This window comes from Podarcis erhardii (genome assembly GCF_964252035.2).
Source record: "Podarcis erhardii genome assembly, chromosome: 4".
Lineage (NCBI taxonomy): Eukaryota > Metazoa > Chordata > Lepidosauria > Squamata > Lacertidae > Podarcis > Podarcis erhardii.
Window position 1 is genome coordinate 20,510,635 of NC_138508.1, and position 21,735 is coordinate 20,532,369.

At 44.3% G+C, this 21,735-nt stretch overlaps 1 protein-coding gene across 1 annotated transcript in view; it reads right to left on the reverse strand.

The window, feature by feature from the left end:
• Positions 1 to 12,853: 12,853 nt before the first annotated feature.
• The window catches only part of PGR (progesterone receptor), a 57,318-nt gene continuing 48,436 nt past the window's right edge, over positions 12,854 to 21,735 (reverse strand). Inside the window, exons 6-8 of the mRNA XM_081860212.1 lie at positions 21,060 to 21,190; positions 15,096 to 15,253; positions 12,854 to 13,564 (exon numbers count right to left, since the gene is read on the reverse strand). Coding sequence (XP_081716338.1) covers positions 13,409 to 13,564; positions 15,096 to 15,253; positions 21,060 to 21,190 — 445 coding nt within the window. The 3' untranslated portion in view covers positions 12,854 to 13,408. The remainder of the gene's footprint in view (positions 13,565 to 15,095; positions 15,254 to 21,059; positions 21,191 to 21,735) is intronic.

Genomic DNA, 21,735 nt, shown 5'->3' on the forward strand with positions numbered 1-21,735 from the left:
AAGAATGTAAGAAATATTTAAAATAATTAAAAGTTCCTTTTGTTCCTCCTCCTTTTGTATATGCTTATTTATTATTTAAGTGCCAGGAAATGCACTCCCTGCAAACCCTCTCCTCTGCCTATGAGCTTCGGTCCCTCCCTTTGTGAACCAATCCAAAGTTCTCACGTTAGTGTTTGAAGTCCTAAATGACTAAGGTCCCAGATATCTGAAAAATCACCCCCTTGCAAATGTTAAGATAAGTGGTGCTAGATTGTTCCACCACCCTCAGAAGCTCAGGGTGGTGGCCTGGAATAGGGCCTTCTCTGTGGCAGCCCCCTAAGATGTAGAACTCTCCCCCACAGAGGTGTGTCTGGCGTCTTCATTATGGAACTTTTGACAAATGCAGAAGATCCTCCTCTTTACCCTGCCTGACTCCTGAGATGTATATTTGTGATTGCAAGTTGTTTTAAACTGCTTTTAAGATTGCCTTTTAATTGTTGTCACCTGCATTGGGACCTTAGGATGAAAGGTGGGCACGTTCTCCTCTTCTTCTTCTTCTTCTTCTTCTTCGACGAGCAGAAGCTAAAGTTAGATGTAATACAGTGGTACCTTGGTTTGCGAACTTAATCCGTTCCTAAACCAAAGCGTTCTTAAATCAAGGCATAGCAGCAGGTGACTCAATTTAGAAGTGGAACACACTCAACAGGAAGCGAAACATGTTCTTATTCCAAGGCAAAGTTCACAAACCAAAACACCTACTTCCGGATTTGCAGCATTCTTAATCCAAGTTGTTCATAAACTAAGCTGTTCTTAAACAAAGGTACCACTGTACAAGGATGAGGAATCTCGAACCTAGGAAACCAAATGTGACCCTCCAGGCCACACCCTTCCTCCCAAGGCTGCTCCATGCACACACCTGCTGTGCACCCTCCTTGAGTGTTTTTGCCTGACTCAGATAATGCTTCTTGCTTGCTTGCTTGCTTGCCTGCATGCATGGAGGTGTTCATTTGCCCCAGCAGCAGCAGCAGCAGCAACAACAACAACAACAATAATAATTTATTATTTATACCCCACCCATCTGGCTGGGTTTCCCCAGCCACTCTGGGCGGCTCCCAACAGAATATTAAAAATACAGGGTGGGTGCCACTACCGAGAAGGCCCTCTGCCTGGTTCCCTGCAACCTCACTTCTCGCAGGGAGGGAACTGCCAGAAGGCCCTCAGTGCTGGACCTCAGTGTCCGGGCTGGATGATGGGGGTGGAGACGCTCCAGGTATACAGGACTGAGGCCGTTTAGCACCAACACTTTGAATTGTGCTCGGAAACCTATTGGGAGCCAATAGGTCTTTCAGGACTGGTATTATGTGGTCTCAGCGGCCACTCCCAGTCACCAGTCAACAAAAACATGTCTCTCCCGTATCGGTCTCCACAGCCACAGCAGGCGCTGTAACTCTCCAGCGGTCTGACATCACTCCCAAAACAGATGGATGCACACCAAAACTGTAGAAAGGTAACATCTACATTTGAAGCCTCGCTCGCTTTTTTGTACATTTCCCACCACGGGCACTTGTCCCCCCTTTCTCAGAAGGAATGTGGCTCTTGCTAAAGTTTGTCTGCCCCTGGAGCCTGACTGCTATGGCCTTCAGGAACCATTTGCCTTCCAGGAAGTGTTGCGAGTTAAGCGCAGGCACTGAGCCACGGTCACATTATTTTTGCTGCACAGCTTTATCTGTTATGGTTCCAGCTACAAAAATGGCAGCTCGGTTGTCTGCAACAAAAACTTTGCAGAACAGCAGGAGGCGGCGTTTAACTTCTGATATCGTCTTCCGATTGAAATATTGCTTTGAATTCTTTAGCGGTGGTGTCAAGTCTCCTGGTTCTCTAGTGTCCTTACAGTAACGAATTAGGATGCATAACTAACTTAGCAGGAGACCCTTCGCCAAAGATCATGGTGTACTTTTCAGTTATAAACAGCAAAGGATTCATGGGTGACCTTTGCCGTCTGTACAAAAAGCCAGTCTTTTTATTCTCGTTGGAAGCATTTTGGAGGCTGAGAAAATCTGCCAGCATGAATGAGAAGTCAATTAGTTTGATTTACTTGGTTACAGTATGTTTTGCATGGCATTATTTGGTGTTTTCCTTATAAGGGACTGGTATCCAGCCTGGGAGAAAGGAATAATATGTGTTATTTCTGCTGCTGTTGCGGCATCAAGTTCTCTTCCTGTCAGGAAGAGCCTAGATTAGATTAATAACCGAAGATGGCATATTTTGTCTTTGAAAACTTTCCAGGAAGGGAATAAGTTTATTTTCTGTATACTACCCCACCACCAAAACCTTGGAGCTTATCAGCAATGTAAGAATGTAAGCAGGGATCAGAACTGAAATGGTGATTGTCCTTTCAAGGACCATAATGAGCAATCACAGAGAAAACACATTTTTGAGTGGATCCACACAACTGCCTTTTTCATAGAATTACAACTGCAGAGCAGCCAAGTCACTTTACATTTCTGCATTGTGGCAACTGTGATCCCTTCACACTATAGACGTTCCCTTATTATAAAAGAAGGGGACATACATTATAACCCTATCAGGCACAGTTCACCTGATGTTTGATCAGTTTCAGGTTTAATTTGAGTCGGTGTGCTGGGCTAGGACCTGGGAGACTCATCCATATAACTTACTGGGTGACCTTGGGTCAATCACTGCCTCTCAGCCTAACCTACCTCACAGGGCTGTTGTGGAGATTAAATGAGGAGGGAGGGAATCATGTATTTCCTTGACCTTGGAGGAAAAGGTTGAAAAAAATTAAATAAATAAATATCTACATCTTTCAGGATAAAAGTCATTTGTCAATTCTTGTTAACTTGCATATTTTGTACTCTCTAGAGTATTTGCATCTATTCTTTCCCTCTTTTCTTGTACTTAAGATCCTGTTCTCAGTCTCAAGCTCCTGTTCAATCATCTGATAATATTAGATTTTTGTTGTGTTACTGCATTGTGATCTATACTGAACACTGTGCATATATATATATACATTAGCCAGAACAGTGCACAAGATGGACAGCAGTCTTGTCCCCCAACCGTGGTCCTGGGATCCCAAGGGTGCCAGATATTGACTCCAACTCTGCAAATAAATTTAAAAAGGTATCGTCTGTGAGTATAAAACACCAGGAAAACATGCAACAACACAGTCTGCAAACAATTGTCCCATTGTTGCATGCGCCATAGCTCACAGTGAGGAATGCCTCTGCCTTAAGGGAAAGGGAAAGGGACCCCTGACCATTAGGTCCAGTGATCGACTCTGGGGTTGCGGCGCTCATCTCACTTTACTGGCCGAGGGAGGGGGCGTACAGCTTCTGGGTCATGTGGTCAGCATGACTAAGACGCTTCTGGCGAACCAGAGCAGCGCATGGAAATGCCGTTTACCTTCCCACCGGAGCGGTACCTATTTATCTACTTGCACTATGATGTGCATTCGAACTGCTAGGTTGTCAGGACCGAGGAACGGGAGCTCACCCCGTCACGGGGATTCGAACCGCTGACCTTCTGATCAGCAAGCCCAAGGCTCAGTGGTTTAGACCACAGTGCCACCCACACCTCTGCCTTAGATGGCCTTAAATTTGGGTTAGTCAAAGTCATGAAAGATAGATCTATCAAGAGCTGTTAGCCCCAATGCCCTGCTTGTAGGCTTCCCATAAGGATTTGGCCGACCGCTCCTAGAAACAGGAACCTGGACAAGACAGAATTGTGGCTCATCCACCAGGGAGATATAGGTTCTTCCAGGTTCAAAGGCACAGCTTTCAGGCATCTGTGAACTCGGCAGCAGGTTATTTTTGTCAAAAAATAGCCACCCATTCCAGGAAGTCATCAGTAAATTTGGTTACTCTGCGTCTTTGTGCATTTCTGACATTGATGATATTTGTGGCTTTGAAGAAACTCTGTGCATCATGAGTGTTGGCTAAGTGCTAGATCTCTTGAGCTTCTTTTATATACACCAGGTGTTCTTTAGTTCAATTGGAGAACAGCCTTTACCAAAGGTGTCATGGACATTGAAGATGCTCGAACTCAGGACGAAAGGGTGAAATGCGCTAAGAGGAAGGCACATTTAGTAAAACATCACCATGATCAACTCCCTCCCGGAAACCTTTGTCCCCACTGTGGACGGATGTGTGGATCCAGAATTGTCTTCCACAGTCACCTACGGACAGACCGTTAAGGCCGTGTTCATGGAAGACAATCTTACTCGGCTACGAGAGGAAGAAGAAGAAGAAGAAGAGGAAGAGGAAGAGGAAGAGGAAGAGGAAGAAGAAGAAGAAGAAGAAGAAGAAGAAGAAGAAGAAGAAGAAGAAAAAGAAGAAGCAGCATTTCTGACAAGTCATCTGTTCCTTTGTAACAATAGCATGGAATTTAAAAGGTGGCAATTGTCTTCCTCACTGCAACTGTACTTTGAGAAAAGATGGATTTTGTTATGTACTGAAGTTCTCACCCTGGGCCAGCAGGGGGATACTGTAGATAGTTATGCAAATGAAGGATCAAAAGTGACGTTTAGTGATTGGATAGTTTTGTATGCAAATAAAGGATTGAAAAGTGATGTTCAGTGATTGGATAGTTTTAGAACGTTGCAACAGTTACAATTGTTCTGTAGCTCTATATAAGCAGGCTGACTGAGCTCCTCAGTTCAGTTCTGTTCCAGCTTACAAAATAAAGAGCAGCTTTGGAGAAATCGCTGTGTCGTCTGCTATGTCAACCCACAACTTAACAGATTTCCTGAATTTTTGGGTTCCGTGTAGCTATAAAAAGCGGCATAGATCCGCCCCAATGGGTGTAACGATGGCAGCCCTACCTGAAGTCAGACCAAATTTGATGTTCTACTACTATCTTCCAGGGACTGCAACAAAATGTTGGGAGGGCAGAATGCTTCTGTTCAGGGGACCGTCTGATTCACCACCACCCCCTCTTGGTTTTCCATACCTGTCTCCCAAAAAGTCAGTGGTCTGTGTGCCCCATGAATATGCTCAGTCCTTACTGGCAGCTGCTTTGAAGAGATGGGGGGTGGGGTGGGAATCCTCCTTTGGTTTTTCCATATTTGTGCTTTTTCAAACTTGGGGGTTTCTCCAAGCCACCAATACCTCCTTGTAGTGCCATTTTGGATGGTGCCATTTTCTCTACCTTAAATTCCATATTTGCAGGATGAGTGCGCATGCAGCAGACTTGAAAAAAGAGGGGCGAGGTGACAAACAGTTTCTGCGGCTTTTGCTGCATCTGATTCTACACGCAGGTCAGCACTGAAGTAGCAAATGCAACATTCGACTCAGATTACAGTCTCCCAGAAGAGACCGCTGCTTGCAGGAATAATGCTTTCACCCTGCAAGAGCCCAGCAGGTGGATGCTGAACTATTATGAGAAGATGGAGCAATTTTCCCTATTGAATGCTTCCTCCGAATGTCTTGTGGAAGGGAGAGGGGGAAGAAAAGGTTTGAAATTCTCCATCAAAGAATGGATCCTATCAATAGCTGAATAGGCTCCTTACAAGAGCCTATGAGATAAACAAGATAAATGAAGATCTATTTTGTATGATAGAGGGACTCACCCCTCACCCTCCACAAAAAAATAAAATAAAATCCAGTAATAAACCAATGGTTTCCCTTGAGTCTCCTTTTTTGAAAGTTATTCATTTGCCTGGCTCTTATTTCTGGGGAAATGCAGGTCAGTCCAATTACAAATTTGTAATTAGTCTCCAGCATACCCATTAGTTGCTTTGTGCTATGCATCACATAGATGGCTGAGATTTCTTGTATCTAAAGCAGTGCTGCTACACCTGCACAGGATAGATGGTGGTTAAGGGATTGAGGTTGAATTCCAACAGAAGCACTGTTTTTTTGAGGTTGGGGATAGGCAAGTGGGGGGGACTACCTGGTCCTGAATGGGGTAACCATGCCCCTAAAGAACCAGGTGTGCAGCTTGGGAGTCATTTTGGACTCACAGCTGTCCATGGAGGCACAGGTCAATTCTGTGTCCAGAGCAGCTGTCTACCAGCTCCATCTGGTATGTGGGCTGAGACCCTACCTGCCTGCACACTGTCTCACCAGCGTAGTACATGCTCTGTTTATCTCCTGCTTGGACTACTGTGATGTTCTCTACGTGGGGCTACTTTTGAAGGCGTCTTGGAAACTGCAACTAATCCAGAATGTGGCAGCTAGACTGGTGACTGGGAGCAGTGTCTGGGAGCCTAGACACTGAGGTCCAGCTCCAAGGGCCTTCTGGTGGTTCTCTAACTGCGAGAAGTGAAGTTACAGGTAACCAGGCAGAGGGCCTTCTTGGTAGTGGCGCCCGCCCTGTGGAACGCCCTCCCAACCTGGGGGTAGAAAAGGTGGGATGTTAATATTTTATACTGCAACACCAACTCCTAACTCCCTCTTTTTAAAAAAAACCCTCTGGATCTTGGGCAGGGAGGAAGGTGGTTTCTACCACTGTGCAAGCAGCTATTTGAATTTTATGTTTAAAATAGAAGGGAGAGGTGGAGGAACAGCCTATTTCTGTCTTCGTTTCTCATGTTTCATCATTGGTCAGTTTTGTTTTGGGGGTTGGATTCAGAAAAGGAACTAGAAATCTGCATTTAATTTGTACATCTTCTTTATATATCTTACACATGTGCATCCCTGAAAACACACAATTTGTATTCCTTTGAATGCCTTGCCCCATAAAATATAAAATATGCATTTCTCTATTCATCTTGATGCAAAATGCCTATTTTTGTGGACATTTTTAAAACGAAAACTGGATTGCAAAATTTGGAGAAGTGCATAGTTGCATTCTAATCTGAGAATGACACATTAGGTGTGTTTTGCATTTTTTTGCTTTTTAAATCAGGTTAAGTAAATGTCCCTACCTTACTAGTCTCGCTGGGAAATAAATTACCCAGTGTGCTATGGGAAAAGATGGGGCAGACTAACAGCAGTGGGGGGTAGCAGGAAGAGCAGGGATAGGGTATGGATATTGGTGGAATGAAGGATAGAAATGACAGCAAAGGGGAGAAAACGTGTGGGTGAGAAACTTCAGAGGAGCTGGTGTGTTGTGATGGTTAAGGATTAAAAGTTCTGCCTCGCCACAAAGTAAACTGGGCTGACCTTGGGCCAGTCACCCCTTCTCACCCTAACCTCGCACAGGGTTGTTAGGAGGATAAACTGCCAATTGTGCCTTGGTGGATAAAAAATGTCTTCCCTCCCTCCCTGACCTCATTTCACTGCTCAGCAGAAGCATTTGAACTGCTCTGTAATTCTTCTATGCTAACCCAAGTTAATTAGCTGAGGTTAATAGTTAAATAATGCAGAGAGAGAGAAAGTGAAAATGAAAGAAACCCTATCATCCCAAAGCTTATCCTCTTTTCACTTAAGGCACATGGCTTCCATTTTTCCTTCCTGCCCAGCTGCCGCCCGGGGACCCTTGGAAAAAGATTTAATCTACTCACCTACAAAATCAAATGGAAAAGCATAGAAAACCTCGAAGCTGTAACTGAATCAGCCTCTTCCTTGCAGGCTGTGACTGATAGCCCCACCATGTAATTCAAAGGTTTCAGCTGCCTGGGTGATTACAGATACCTTGATGAAGTAGCAGCTTCACATCGTTGATTCGAGATCTTTAACTCGGTTAACATCTCAGCTTCCCCTGCTGCAAATGCCCATTCGGTTTCTCAGGTCAATAGGGCGAGTTTGTTGTCTTCAACCAAGACCCACTCATAAGTATGCCCTGGGTGGTGTACAAGGACCGTCCAGCTGTTTCCCTGAGGACTAACAACCCCTTTGTGTGGAAGAGTCACCACCGCTCACAAAAAAACAGAGGCGAAGAAGATGCACCTGCAATGGGGCTTATTCTGCTCTTGCCCTTGCTCAGTGTCTCTGCCTAATCTCAGTCAGTTCCCCTATGTGGCGATCTATGTTTAATGGTCTATTGATCCCTGCGCCACCACTGTCCTCGCTTCCCCGCTGCCACCAACCAGTTACTCTCAGGTAAAACACGTGAGTCCAGTCAGTTGTTAAAAGTGAACCAAAAAAACCAAGTTTATTTTACAAACATTAACAAGTTTATGGTTTCTCAGATAATATTCCTGTCAGTATCTTAACTTTAGTTTCTTTACTGGCCTATACCTTCTGACTGATTATCTCAACTGTTTGACTGACTCCTCTTAGCAAATTCTCTCACTCTCTCACACCAGACTAGCCCGACCCACAGACTTATCTTCTCTGTCTCTTCTAACTCCAGACTGTCTTCTCAACAACTCCCTAAAAAAACCCCTCTGTGCTTAAACCTTATACACAGTTAACTCTAACCCCCTGGGTAGTCATTTTACAATTAGTTAACCCTTCCCCTATGAACCCAGTATGATGTCACACACATAGGAGGGCAAACGCCACACCCTCCTTCAAAGTTAGACTGTGTATTCCTTAGGACAGTGGTTTTCAACCAGTGTGCCGTGGCACCCTGGGGTGCCTTGAATGATGGCCGGGGTGCCACAGGCAACACTGGCCTCTGTTACCTCTTTCCTTCCCTCCCTCCTCTGATGCCCTCTTGCATCTCTCCCTCCCAAAGGCTTGCACGGCTGTTTGTTGCAGCAGCCCTGGCTACAAGATCCACAGGTGAATGGTGCCTCTGAGACTGGTCAGGGGGTCCTGGTTGCCAGGAGCTGAGGTGGCCTCAGAGTAAGCAAGCAAGTGGACAAGGGAGGCAACTGGGCAGCTGGGCAGGCAGGCACTGCAATGGCCTTTCTTTTGCTTGTTGTGCTCAAGGCCTGCCTGGGAGCTGAGTGCCCGGTGCTGAAGGGGAGCCTTTCTGCCACGCAGGCCCAGCAGCACCCACTACTGCCTCCCAAGGTAAGATGCTGGCCTCACATTCACATTTGGCCACTCACCGTTGGGCCAGTAAGGCTGGGGGCATCCTCTTCCCAGGCCCCTGTGGGGCAGTGTGAGGAGGCACCTCTCCTTGGGGCAGGGAGGGAGCTCAGAGACCAGTGGCAACTGCTGCCCACCAGGGAGAGGGTAGGAGGCTGAGGGAACACTTCACAAGGGAGGTTGTTCAAAAAAGGGGTGAGGGGCTGCCAGCTCTGCAGGCAAGGGGTGACAGAACTGGGCTCCTGAGCCCCACAGGGGTGCCGCAAAAAGAATGTGGTTGGTCAAGGAATCAACTCAGGTATCAAGGGTTTTAATGTGACTGTGATTTGGGAATAGTGTGTTGATACTCAAAGAAAAGGTAGCAGCAAGTTGTTGTTGTTGTTGTTGTTGTTTAGTCGTTTAGTCACGTCCGACTCTTCGTGACCCCATGGACCAGAGCACGCCAGGCCCTCCTGTCTTCCACTGCCTCCCGCAGTTTGGTCAAACTCATGTTTGCGTTGTTGTTAATAGTTATTATATCCCGCCCATTTGGCTGGTTTCCCCTAGCCACTCTGGGCGGCTTGCAGTACATGTAAAAACATAATAAAACATCAAAACATAAAAAACTTCCCAATACAGAGGTGCCTTCAGATGTCTTCTAAAAGTTTTGTAGTTCTTTATCTCCTTGATATCTGATGGGAGGGCGTTCCACAGGGCAAGCGCCACTACCGAGAAGGCCCTCTGCCTGGTTCCCTGTAACTTCATTTCTCACAGTGAAGGAACCGCCAGAAGGCCTTGGAGCTGGACCTCAGTGTCTGGGTTGAGTGATGGGGTGGAAACCCTCCTTCGTGGATATTGGGCCTAGGCCGTTTAGGGGTTTAAAGATCAGCACCAAACTTTGAATTGTGCTTGGAAACACACAGAAAATTTTTTGTTTACTTTCTCCCCCACCCGCAAATGCTGCAGACATTCATACCTGGGACTTCTAAGATGTTGTGATAAAGGCATTGTTGCCCACAGCAACTATGCAGCCCACAATTTAGGGAAGGGTCAAACATGGTGACAGAGTGCATGGTTTGGTCCCATGTCTGATTCCCAGCATCTCCAGGTAAGGTTAAGAACAGTTCCTTTCTGAAAACCAAACGCCTGACTCCGTACAAAAGAGTTTCCTATGTTGAAGGCCACATGGTACTTTCAGAAGGCTCTTTTAAAAAGAAAAAACAGGGTGCAGCAAAACACTTGCCTAAGGAGACTTCTTAAAAATCATGGAGTGCTGTCTAATTTGGGACATGTGAAAGGGCAATGACGTTTCAAGTAAAATGGCAGTGAATTGCAGGCGCCTTGCAGAGAGAGAATACTCAATTTGTTGGCTCAAAGCAATAAAGAAAACCCGGGGAAATAAACATCAAGGTCAACGAAACCTTCACATGTATATGCAAAGTCTGTTGCTCCCACTTTGAAGGCCACAAGCTGGCAAAATGCTGGAGAGGGTGATACAGGTGCTGAAGTCTGCAAGAGCTCTTGCACGGTGTGTAGCAGAGGGAATTTCAGCATGCTTGCCAGACGGATGATATTCTCCCTTCTGCACACCTGTGAAAGCTGTGAAGGCCTGGCCTTGCTGCTTGTGCACAGGAATTTCCAGTTTGATCCCTTGAAGATCTCGGCTGGAAGACCAAAAGAAGTCCTCCTTTGAAATCCCAAGAGAACTGCTGCAGGCAGCCGGGTTCCCTCAGTGTATTTTGGACAACAACTTCTATCAGAGCGAGCCAGCATGGCAGCCAAGCTGATGGGAGCTGGGCAGCACAGGAGACTGGGAGAAGCAGGAGAAGACTGCACTGGCTAATCAACACATTGGTCTATGGCAGCTGCCGATGTTTCTTTTGCAAAATGTCTTGCAGCCACAGAGGACGGATCTTAGTCAGTGTTAAAATTAGGAGCATGAGCTCAGGCCAATGGCCCATCTAGTCCAGCATCCTGTTTTAGCAGTAGCCAATCTCTGCAAAACCTAGGAGCAGGATTCCAGGACAAGAAAGCTCTTCCTTCTCGTGGTTTCCAGCAACTGGTATTCAGAAACGCTGCTGCGTCAGACTGTGGAGGCATGGTGCAGTTATTTTGGCTAATGGCTGGGCTTTTTTTTTTTTTCCAGCTGGTGCTCACCGGAGCTCAACTCTGGCACCTCTCAGGTGGGCACCATTGCCATTGTCAGAGAACGAGGGAGGTGTTCCTGGTGAGTTCCAGCACCTTTCTCTAGAAAAACAGCACTGGCTAATAGCCACTGATAGCCCTCTCCTCCATTTGACTTCAGTCAGAAAAATCTGAAAAATCAGCAACGGCGTTGACAGTGAAGCACCCCCCTCATTTCTGTGTTTTTGCTTTTCGTCTCTCCTTTTAACAATCCATACTATGGATCCAAAGTTCAGGTCACCACAGATGCTAGAGACCTTTAGCTGAAAAGGGGCCACAAATAAAGAACATGCTTGCTCTTTTAGCAGCCTTAGAACATGTTTTGTTCTTTCCATTTGAAGAAAGGAATGGGGCGTGGGGGGGGGAGAGAAGAATTAAATTAAAAACAAACCCTGTGCTTGATACTAGGTCATCCTGACACAAAGCAGCAAAATCCAATAAATAAGGTTTAGGCTTCGCATGACAGTATTTCCACATGTTTCTGAGCTGGAGAAACAGGGAAGGCTTCAGTTATTGGGGGCAGCAGACAGAGACTCCCTCAGCCAGAGGGATGGCAATGCAAGTCAGCTGCTTGCCAGAAGGAAGAGCTGGTCTGTTTAGTGACAAAAAGCCAAACCCCTCCTGGTCTGCTATAAGCGGAGGGGGGGTAGGTTTGAACAAAATCTAAATAAATACAGAATTCTTCACCATAATGAAACAAAATGAAAGCCCACCTTCACAAACCCCCAACCTCAAAATTAACCTTCGCAAGACTCCATGACTTCACCAGAAGCTTTGAGTCATCCCCAACTTGGCGCCTGCCAGATGTTTTTGGACTACAACTCCCATTAGCCTGCACCTGAATTTTTGGGGAGTTGCAGTTCAAAACACCCTGAGGGCACCAGGTTGATGAAGCTCCTTTAGACAAAGGTGTTGAATTTGTATAGGGTGTGTGTAGGGTGGATTAACTGGCCTGAGGAAGTTTGCATGGGTGGTTACATCAAAGAGTCTTAGGGAGCTTATTTTTGATTTTGGGCTTTGTGAAAGCAGATGCTTATTTTCAATTAGTGTTTGCTGGGAATTGGTCAGTTTATCCGGGACAATGGAGGGCCAGAGTGGAATAGTTTTGCCCCCGCCCCTGGAGTTTTCCACGCTTAGTGGTAAGCCTCATCTTGCTTTTTCTTTCTTTCTAGAAGTGCCAACCCATTAAACTTTTTTGTCTGTTACAGACTGATTGTGTTTAGCTCATGCTATATTAGGCCACCAATGCAGACCTTTGTCTCAAAATGTGCCCGGTTTATGTTGAAATGTACAACATAGGATTTGGCAGTGTTTGTACATATGATAATTAAAATATTATAATAAAGAATCCTTTAAAAAAAAATACATTTCTTCCTAACCTCAGATTTGGGTTGCTAGAGATTTGCTTGCTGTTAAGAGCCGTTTCTGCCTCAATTGTTTGATGTACTGTAGGTCACATCTGCACTATACATTTGAAGTGGTGTGATATCACTTTAAATTCTCGGGGCTTCCCCCAAAGAATCCTGGGAACTGTAGTTTGTTAAGGGTGCTGAGAGTTGTTAGAAGACCCCTATTCCCCTCACAGAGGTACAATTCCCAGAGTTCCCTGGGGAGGGAGATTGATTGGGAGATTCCACCCACCCCACCCAAATAATCGCTGGTGCTACCATTGATTCTGGCCAACACAGCCACAACTGAACCAAGAACCTAAATAATCCTAATATGTGAAAGTACCCTCATGTTTTCTCTGGGCTGCTGTAAAAAAATCACCACCGCCCTCTGACCAGCAAGATAAATTTCAAAGTAGAGAAAGAATACATTTCCCAAGGTAGAAGACAATTTATATTTTATTTTCAACACATTCTTTGCATTTTATATACATATACACATATAGCCACGTGCTCGCACAAATGTATTAAAAGCTAAAACCTTACTACATTGCAGAAATTTAAAAATGAATAATATGAAGAGGGGAAATGTACAAGGTAACTTTCCGTTCTCAGAAAACAACGAAACAAAACTGATCTCTTGCTTATTCCTCAGGAGAAATTCAATCAGGCCTATTATAAAACATTTCTTATGACAAATATTGGTCTTGATACCTTCCCCCCCCCCCGCCGCCGCCCAAGAAAAACCTGTTGTAAAAGAATAGTAATAGGAGAAAGTTTTACCATAAGAACATTTGTGGAGCATTTGCAGATTTGAAGAAATAAACTCGCAGGTGTCAGACACGGGCTAAAAACCCTGGCACTGCAAAATCCCAAACCCTGAACCAACTCCCACAATTTTTTTTTTTAAATGTACATTTGCTGGGTGTTATCTCTGCCAATGAGAGATGGGGCTGGGCTGGGGAGAGGTTAGAGGCAGCCAAGAGAGACAGCATTTCACTTTTTATGAAAGAGGAGAGGCTTCACCATGCCTGCCAGAATCTTGGGTAGTTGGGCAGCGATCACTTCCGACATCATCTCCGGAAAGTCTACACTCAGCGCCCGAGATTGGAGGAAAGTATTCAAGCAGTAGAGATGGAGTTGTTTCACAAGCTGTATTTTTTATTTTTTTACAAGAAAATCAATAATTTAAAAAATCAATAAATTATCCAAACAATGTATGTTGTTCTTCACTCTGCCTCCCCCCACATCCCATAATTGCCCGATACTTATGAAGCTGTGTGCAGTGCAGGAAGTTATATTTTCTCTCTCATCTTCCCTGCTTCTCACAATCTCATCGTCATCCCACTTCACGGCGGGAGACAAAATGACAGGTGAGTATTTCTAGGTGACCACTAAGCTACTGTGGCAATGTGAGAATGAGACCCGGTGATTGAGTTGGGAATGGGCCAATCTGTGAGTTTCTCTTTCCCTCAGTTTCTCAACCCACCCACCCCAATCTTAATTCTCCACATTTCCACCCCAGTTTGCAGGGTATTTCTTTTAAATCCTCATGAAAATTCACCGGCATTTTAGTGCAAATTGATCCTTAAATATATACAGGTTTGTACGCATTTTTTCCTAATGTACACATTTGTGCACAGCCATTTCCCCTAAAATAATGCATTTTTGTGTTATTTTCATGTATTTTATGTACACTTTTCCCCAATACATGCATATCTGTGCACATTATTACTGGGCTAGAGAAATGCATTGCAAAATTTGAAAAAAAAGTGTAGATTTCGAAGGATGGCTGTGTTTCATAGCTCCTATTTTTTCAGAAAGTGCAAATTAAGTTGGTTTGCCTTTAAGTGAGAACTCAAGCCTAATTTCCTCTCCACCCCTACTAGCAAGGAGAAAATGATTGCATAATTGCATATATATATGCACATTGCTATCCTAAGCTCGGCTTCAGATTTCTTTTGGGGGCAGGGGTGAAGACACATAAATGTGTAAATACAGTATTTTTCACTCTATAGGATGCACTTTTTCCCCTCCAAAAATTAAGGGGAAATGTGTGTGCATCCCATAGAGTAAATGCAGGCTCCTTGGCTTCAGCGATAGCAATGCGAAGTCTCCGAAGTGCAGAGGGAGCACTCCCTCCGTGCTGCGGAGGCTACGCGTTGCTTTCACTGAAGTGTGGAGAGTGAGAGGGGTCAGTGCGCACCAACCCCTCTCGCTCTCCAGGCTTCAGGGATAGCCGCCTGAAGCCTTTGGAGCGCAGCAGGAACTCGCGCTATGCTCCAAAGGCTTCGGGTTCCTTTTGCTGAAGCTGGGAAAGCAAGACTTTCCTGGCTTCAGCAGAGAGGGAGAGCTGCGCAGCGCCCCTTCAGCTAAGCGGGAGGAGAAATGGAAGGGGCTCCGTTTCTCCTGCCGCTTCGCTGAAGGGGCGCTGAGCAGACAGGGAGAGGTTTTTTTCCCCTTGTTCTCCCCCTCTAAAACAAGGTGCGTCCTATGGTCGGGTGCGTCCTATAGAGCAAAAAATACGCTAACAGCATATATCCTAAAGACAAAACAGTCTCAGCTGACCTTCATTCCAAGGCAAATGAACCCTAGGCAGGAGCTTCGAAGCCTTGGAGTCTTTCACTGTAACAGTAAGTGTGTAACAGTAAGATAATCTTACAGATTGCTGAAATAAACTTACATCGTGCATGGAGTCCATAAGTTTCGTCAGCTGATAGAAGCGTTGCGAACTAGCCACGACCCCTTTCTGCCGCAGCCCAATTGCCTTGACCAGCTCTCTGATGTAGTTTGTTCTCATCTCCTCGAACTGGCTTTGGCTTCTGAGACCTTCCAACGGAACTGAAAGAGGGAGGGAAAGACAACACACATTGTTTTGCTTTGTCTCCCCGCCCCCCGTTGCTCAAATTCTGAAATAAAGCAAAAAGTGCATTCTCGTCCTCTCTCAGGGGTTTGTACAGATTCACCAAGTTACCTGGGTATGTTGGACAGAGTTTGAAGCAGATAAAAAAAGGTAAAGGTAAAGGACCCCTGACAGTTAAGTCCAGTCGCAGAGAACTCTAGGGTTGCGGCGCTCATCTCGCTTTACAGGCCGAGGGAGCTGGCATTTGTTCTCAGACAGTTTTTCCAGGTCATGTGGCCAGCAACAGAACACCAAAACCAGAGCAGCACACGGAAACACCGCTTACCTTCCCGCCGGAGTGGTACCTATTTATCTACTTGCACTACTATGTGCTTTCGAACTGCTAGGTTGACAGGAGCTGGGACCGAACCACCGACCTTCTGATCAGCAAGCCCAAGAGGCTCAGTAGTTTAGACCACAGCGCCACCCGCATCCCTCTGAAGCAGATATCCAAACTCAAAGTTCATCACCAAATTAACCATGTTTGATCAGAGTTTGGGCAGTGGGTAGCAACTGGAGGCTGGGGAGATTTGCATGATGGGTGAGGCTGATGGGGGGGAAAAGATTCCCCTTCTAATGCTTTACTCTTATTCACACTTGTGTGCTCATCCTCATGTGTTTAAGGGCCAATTGACAAAGAAAAGGCAATGCACCAGAAACAGGAAACTGTTTCCTTGCCCACTTCTGCGATGTAGTGATGGCTACCAGCTTGGATGGCTTTAAAAGGGGACCAGACACATTCATGAAGGATAAAGCTATCAATAGGCACTAGCCATGATGCCTCTGTCCTGCCTCCAGCGCCAAGGGCAGTATACCTCAGAATACCACTTGCTAGGAATCACCTCTGAGCTACAGTCCCTAACCGTGAAGTTATGTCCCTACGGTCCTTGAAAATTCAGCTTTTTGTTTTCACCCAGGCAGTTGGATGGAGCATAGATAAAATGTGCCACGTGAAGAAGAGGAAGAGGAAGAGGAGGAGAAGGAAGTGTTGAATGGTTTCTTTAAATGTAAAGGTTCATCATTGTTCCACCTAATGTGTATGTCTTTAAGGGGCCAGAGCAAGGGCCAGAGCAAGATAACGAGACCCAGCTTTACAGCTGTGAAACATAGCAGGTGCTGCTGAGTTGCATTGATTAAGGTGTGTCAGCATTTGCATGTAGTATATAAGGAGCAGCACCTAGCTCTCCCATTACCCTGGGGGTTGGGTTGGTGGTTGGGTCTGGTTTGTTGTTAATGTATTTAGTGTATAAGGAGTTTTTGTTTTTTGTAATTAAAACCTTGTTTAAGTTATTTTTGAGTCCCTTTCTTTTTAATGCATGGTCTCCCCAGCAAACTCTCTGCAGCGCTACCATACTGCAAATAGCCAACATCTTTGGTTATGGGCCCAGCTGCTGAGTGGATGACTGCGTATTTTTGGACTCTGAGAAAGGTTTGAAAACTCCTTCTCCTGTTAGTGTAGTTTTTGTGGGTCTGGAAGATTTCCAGAATGGTTGACCGGGTTCCTGAAGCTGAGAAGGCTCTGGTCTTCCCACAGCTAACAGATGAGAACTATAGTTTATGGTCTTTTCGGGTGGAGGCGCTTTTGACCTCTAGGGAAGTATGGACCTATGTAACTGAAGACCCTCCTGACCCTGTAACTAATGCTTGGTCGAAAGGAGATGCAAAAGCCAGGGCGATAATTAATTTGGCAGTCAGCGACCAGCAAGTAGTCTATATAAGGAATAAGAAAACTGCCAAAGAAATGTGGGACAGTCTTGCAGCAGTGCATGTTAGAAAAGAGTCAGCGTCTGCATTGACGTTTTTCAAGCAGCTGTACCAGACGAAGTTGCAGCCTGGTGGTGATTTGGCAGCACACTTGAGACGTCTGGAGGCAATACGCGGCGAATTAATTCGAAGGGACATGGACATACCTGATATTCAGTATGTTTTTATCATTCTTTGTTCCCTTAACGAGGACTTTGATGGTGTAGCTAGCCAGATATCTGCCGTCGCACCAGCACAATTAACTGTGGAAGGGGTGACGGCAAGATTAATGGGCGAGTTGGATAGAAGGGAGGCTTGTGCCATAAGCACTCCTATTTCCAGAAGTAATGAGGAACGCCATATGCAAACTTGTGGTGATGCGACTGCATTTAAAGCTGCAAAGTGTTATTGGTTCTGCAATAAGCAAGGACATTTTGCAAAGGACTGCAGAGTCAAAAGAAAGCAAAGTACTCCCAAGCCTGTTTCTGATCGTCAGTCACGGGTGTCATCTCAGCAGCCAAAATCGCACCGTAAAGACAGAAACGAGCCGCGAGCTTTTCACGCTCGGACTGCAGATCATAAAAGAATTAAAGGTGCCAAGTGGAATTCTTTTATTGTGGACTCAGGAGCTTCTCACCACGTTTGCAACAATCGAAGCTTGTTTATTTCTTTCGAAGAGGAAATTGGTAATGTACATTTAGCCAATTCACAAGTCTTGCAGTCACTTGGCAGAGGTACTGTTAAACTTGACTCTTTAAACATTACAATAGCGAACTGCATTTACTGCCCATCAGTGGACAACTTATTATCAGTAAGGTGTTTTGCTCGTCAAGGCATAAGTGTGCGTTTCTTAAATTCAATGTGTGAGTTTTTTGAGGGGAACAAACGTCTATTGTATGCCCGGGACTCTGATGGTTTATATAGACTGTATTTTCGCACCTACTCCCAATTGCCTATAAATTGCAGAGCAGCACAGTGCCAGGGGTTGAGGAATGCAAGGCCTCATTCCGGGTGTCTCCACGAGGCGCACAGAATTCTGGGACACTTGAATTTTGCTGATGTAATTAGGACGAAGAATATTGTTAATGGCCTCAACTTAAAGCCATGTAAATTCTTTATGCAATGTTTATCCTGTTGCAAGAATAAGATTAAGAAGAATAAGATTAAGGTTAATAAGAATAAGATTAAGGTTGCACGCAAGGGTAGGTGCTCAGATAGGAAAGTAACTGAGCCATTTGAGCGTGTACATTGTGATTTTGTTGGGCCACTCCCACCATCATTAGGAGGTTCTAAGTACTGGCTTACCCTGATAGACCAGTATAGTAGATACTGTTGGACTTATGCAATAGCTGAAAAGTCACAAGCATTTGAGAAGTACAAAGTTTTTTACAACTGGGTAAAAACGCACTTTAACAAACCAATTAAGAACCTGTTTTCTGACCGGGGCGGGGAATTTGTTTCTGAGGATTTTGAGAAATTCCTGGAAGCGCAGGGGACTACTCATGAGTTATCTTGCCCCCGAAGTCCCTGGCAAAATGGGCTTGTTGAAGTTGTGCAGCGTGACTTGCAGGCAGGGGTTAAAACGTATCTGCACGATGCTAATCTGCCCAAAGACTTTTGGGCTGAAGCGCTTAATGCGTTTTGTTATGTCAGAAATCGCAGTTATCATTCTGGTTTAGATGTCACCCCCTATGAGAAGCTGTTTAAAAAACGCCCTAATCTGAAATACCTACGCATTTGGGGTTCAGATGTAATTATGCATTATCCCGCTAAGCAGAAATTGGGTGAGCGTAGTGTTCAGGGAAAATTAATGGGATACCAGCAGGGGGCGTACAGAATTTACATACCATCAACTGGCAAATTTCATATTACCAGAAGCATGATACAAACTGTAAATTGGAATGGAGTTGCTGTTTTCCAAGATACTGATGGTATAGATAGTACTGAGGAAGAAGAGGAAGAAGCAGCAGCAGCAGCAAGAAATGGTGCTTCTGAATTAATGGGAAAAGACAAAAAGCCTGTTGAATCTGATAATTTGTTTGATGATTTAAAGTCACAGGCACCCGAGGGGAGGTTAGATTCTCTTGAGTTTTCTGATCGTGAGCTTAGCCTACAGGCACCTCTTCAATCTGACAATGATGATTTAGAACCTGAAACTAGTAGTTCACTTAGTCCCATTAAGTCTGAGGAGTCTGACTCTCCTTCTGGACTAAGACGTTCAGATAGAAAGAGGCAGAAGCCACAACGATTTGCAGATGAACATTTTAATACTGTGTATGCCAATAAGGTGGTTTTTGAGCCAAAAAGCTACAGTGACATTCAGAATTTACCTAAGCACCAAGCTGCAAATTGGTATAAAGCTATGAACTCTCAGATAGCTTCTTTAAAAGAGCATAACACTTGGTCTCTTGTACCACAAACCCCAGATATGAGACTTATTGATTCAAAATGGGTTTATAGAGTTAAAATGAATGACAAAAATGAAGTTGTAAGGTACAAAGCAAGATTAGTTGCTAGGGGTTTTCAACAAATTCCAGGCGAAGATTATGATTTGTGTTATTCACCAAGTGTAAAATATGAAACAGTTAAACTTTTGTTAAAAGATGCATCACAACGTGGACATTCTGTTTATCACCTAGATATAAAAACTGCATATTTGTTTGCAGATTTAAAAGAACAAATTTTTATGCGTGTTCCTGAAGGCATAGACGCTGCTGAAGGTTTGGTATGCAAATTAAATAAATCCCTTTATGGTCTGCACCAAAGTGGAAGGAATTGGCACCAAACTTTAGCAAAAGAATTGCTGGATATTGGTTTTTCACAAGGAAAGGCAGACAATTGTGTGTTTATAAAGGAAAGGGCAAACTCTGTAACAAAAATATGTGTGTATGTAGATGACGTGTTAATTTCTACAAAAACTAAACAGGAATATGAAGAGGTAGTTTCACAGTTACAGAAGAAATTTGATGTGGTGGAATTAGGCATAGCTAAAAATTACTTATCCATGCAAATTGAGAAAGGCAAAAATGGATCTTTTCTGGTTCATCAAACTGCAAAAATTGATGACCTTGTTGAAATGCTACGTTTAGAAAATGCAAATGGGAAGGAAACGCCTATGGTGTGTGGTTTCACCTTTACAGGTGAAGATAAGCCATTTCCTAACAAAACTTTGTATCGTTCTGCTATAGGCAAGCTAAATTTCATTCAAAGAATCTCAAGACCAGATATAACTTATGCTTTTCACTTTCTGGCAAAATTTGTGGAAAAACCTACTACACAATGTTTCTCTGCTCTTAAGAGAGTGGTAATGTACCTTAAACATACCAAACATTATAGGTTGCAGTTTACATCAAGTATTGACAAAGGTTTTGAAATTTTCTGCGATGCATCTCATGCAGTGGAACAAAATAATTGCAGGGGTGTGTCTGGTATGGTGTTTTGTTATAATGGTTGTCCGTTTGAATGGAAGTCCCAGACACAAACCATTATTTGTCTCTCCACAACAGAGAGTGAATTATGTGCATGCGTTCAGGCCACTCGTGATGTAGAATGGTATCTGCAAGTATTCGCAGACCTACAGATGCAAGTAACACTACCAGTAAAAGTTTACCTTGATTCCCAGAGTGGACTTGCTATCCTATGTTCAGAAACCAATACGCAGCGCACAAGAGTCTTAAGATTACGTTTGGAGTTTGTAAAGAAATTAATTGCTGACGAAATGATTGTATTTGAATATGTCCCAGGTGATAATCAAATTGCGGACATTTTTACAAAAGCACTTCCAAAGGTTACACATGAAAAACATGTACAAAGTATGCTTTATGTTTTTGTTCCACAATGATGAACCGCAGGGGAAATGTTGATGGTTGGTATTATTTTTGAGTCCCTTTTTAATGCATGGTCTCCCCAGCAAGCTCTCTGCAGCGCTACCATACTGCAAATAGCCAACAGGAGGAGGAAGAAGAAGAAGAAGAAGAAGAAGAAGAAGAAGCTGTGTCTTACTTGTATTGAGAAGGAGCAAGGCTTTCATGCAGAGATACTCTTCACTGCTTACTTGCAGCTTGACAAACTCCTGGGGAATTTGCCACATGGTCAGGCACAGTGAATAGAATGATGAGTCCTTCATCCTCTGTCTTGCACCCAGAAAACAAGAAAGAAACTTAAATAAACTTAAATAATAAGTCCATGATTATTCCGTGTACAAACCTTGGAACCAAGTGTGCTGGGTATCTGATCATGACTTTTTCTTACTAACAAGTTTGTTGCCATACAGATAAAAATAAAATAAAAAGTTAGCCCTTCAAGAAGGGTGTGTGTGTGTGTGTGTGTGTGTGTGGATGAGCTTGGAAGCCACAAAGGCTTCCCTTTAAAAAAATAATTTTATTTTGCCAAATGCAGCAGTATAAAACAACACAGTGTCAAATATCTCCTGTGCCGATGTTACGGCATATGACTGGAGATAAGTGATAAGCATTAAAATCTGATGATCGGTAAGTAAAACAACTAACTGATATATCCTCTCCAAAACCCAGTATGGGTATGTGACGGTTGTGAACTCTCAAGCAAAGTGTTTGTGACCATTACCATTCAAATCTCAATTCTGCCATGAATTGACTCAGTCGCTTTATACACTCTTTTGGTCTCAGTCACCCATGTGTAATTCTTGGCAATTCCCTCC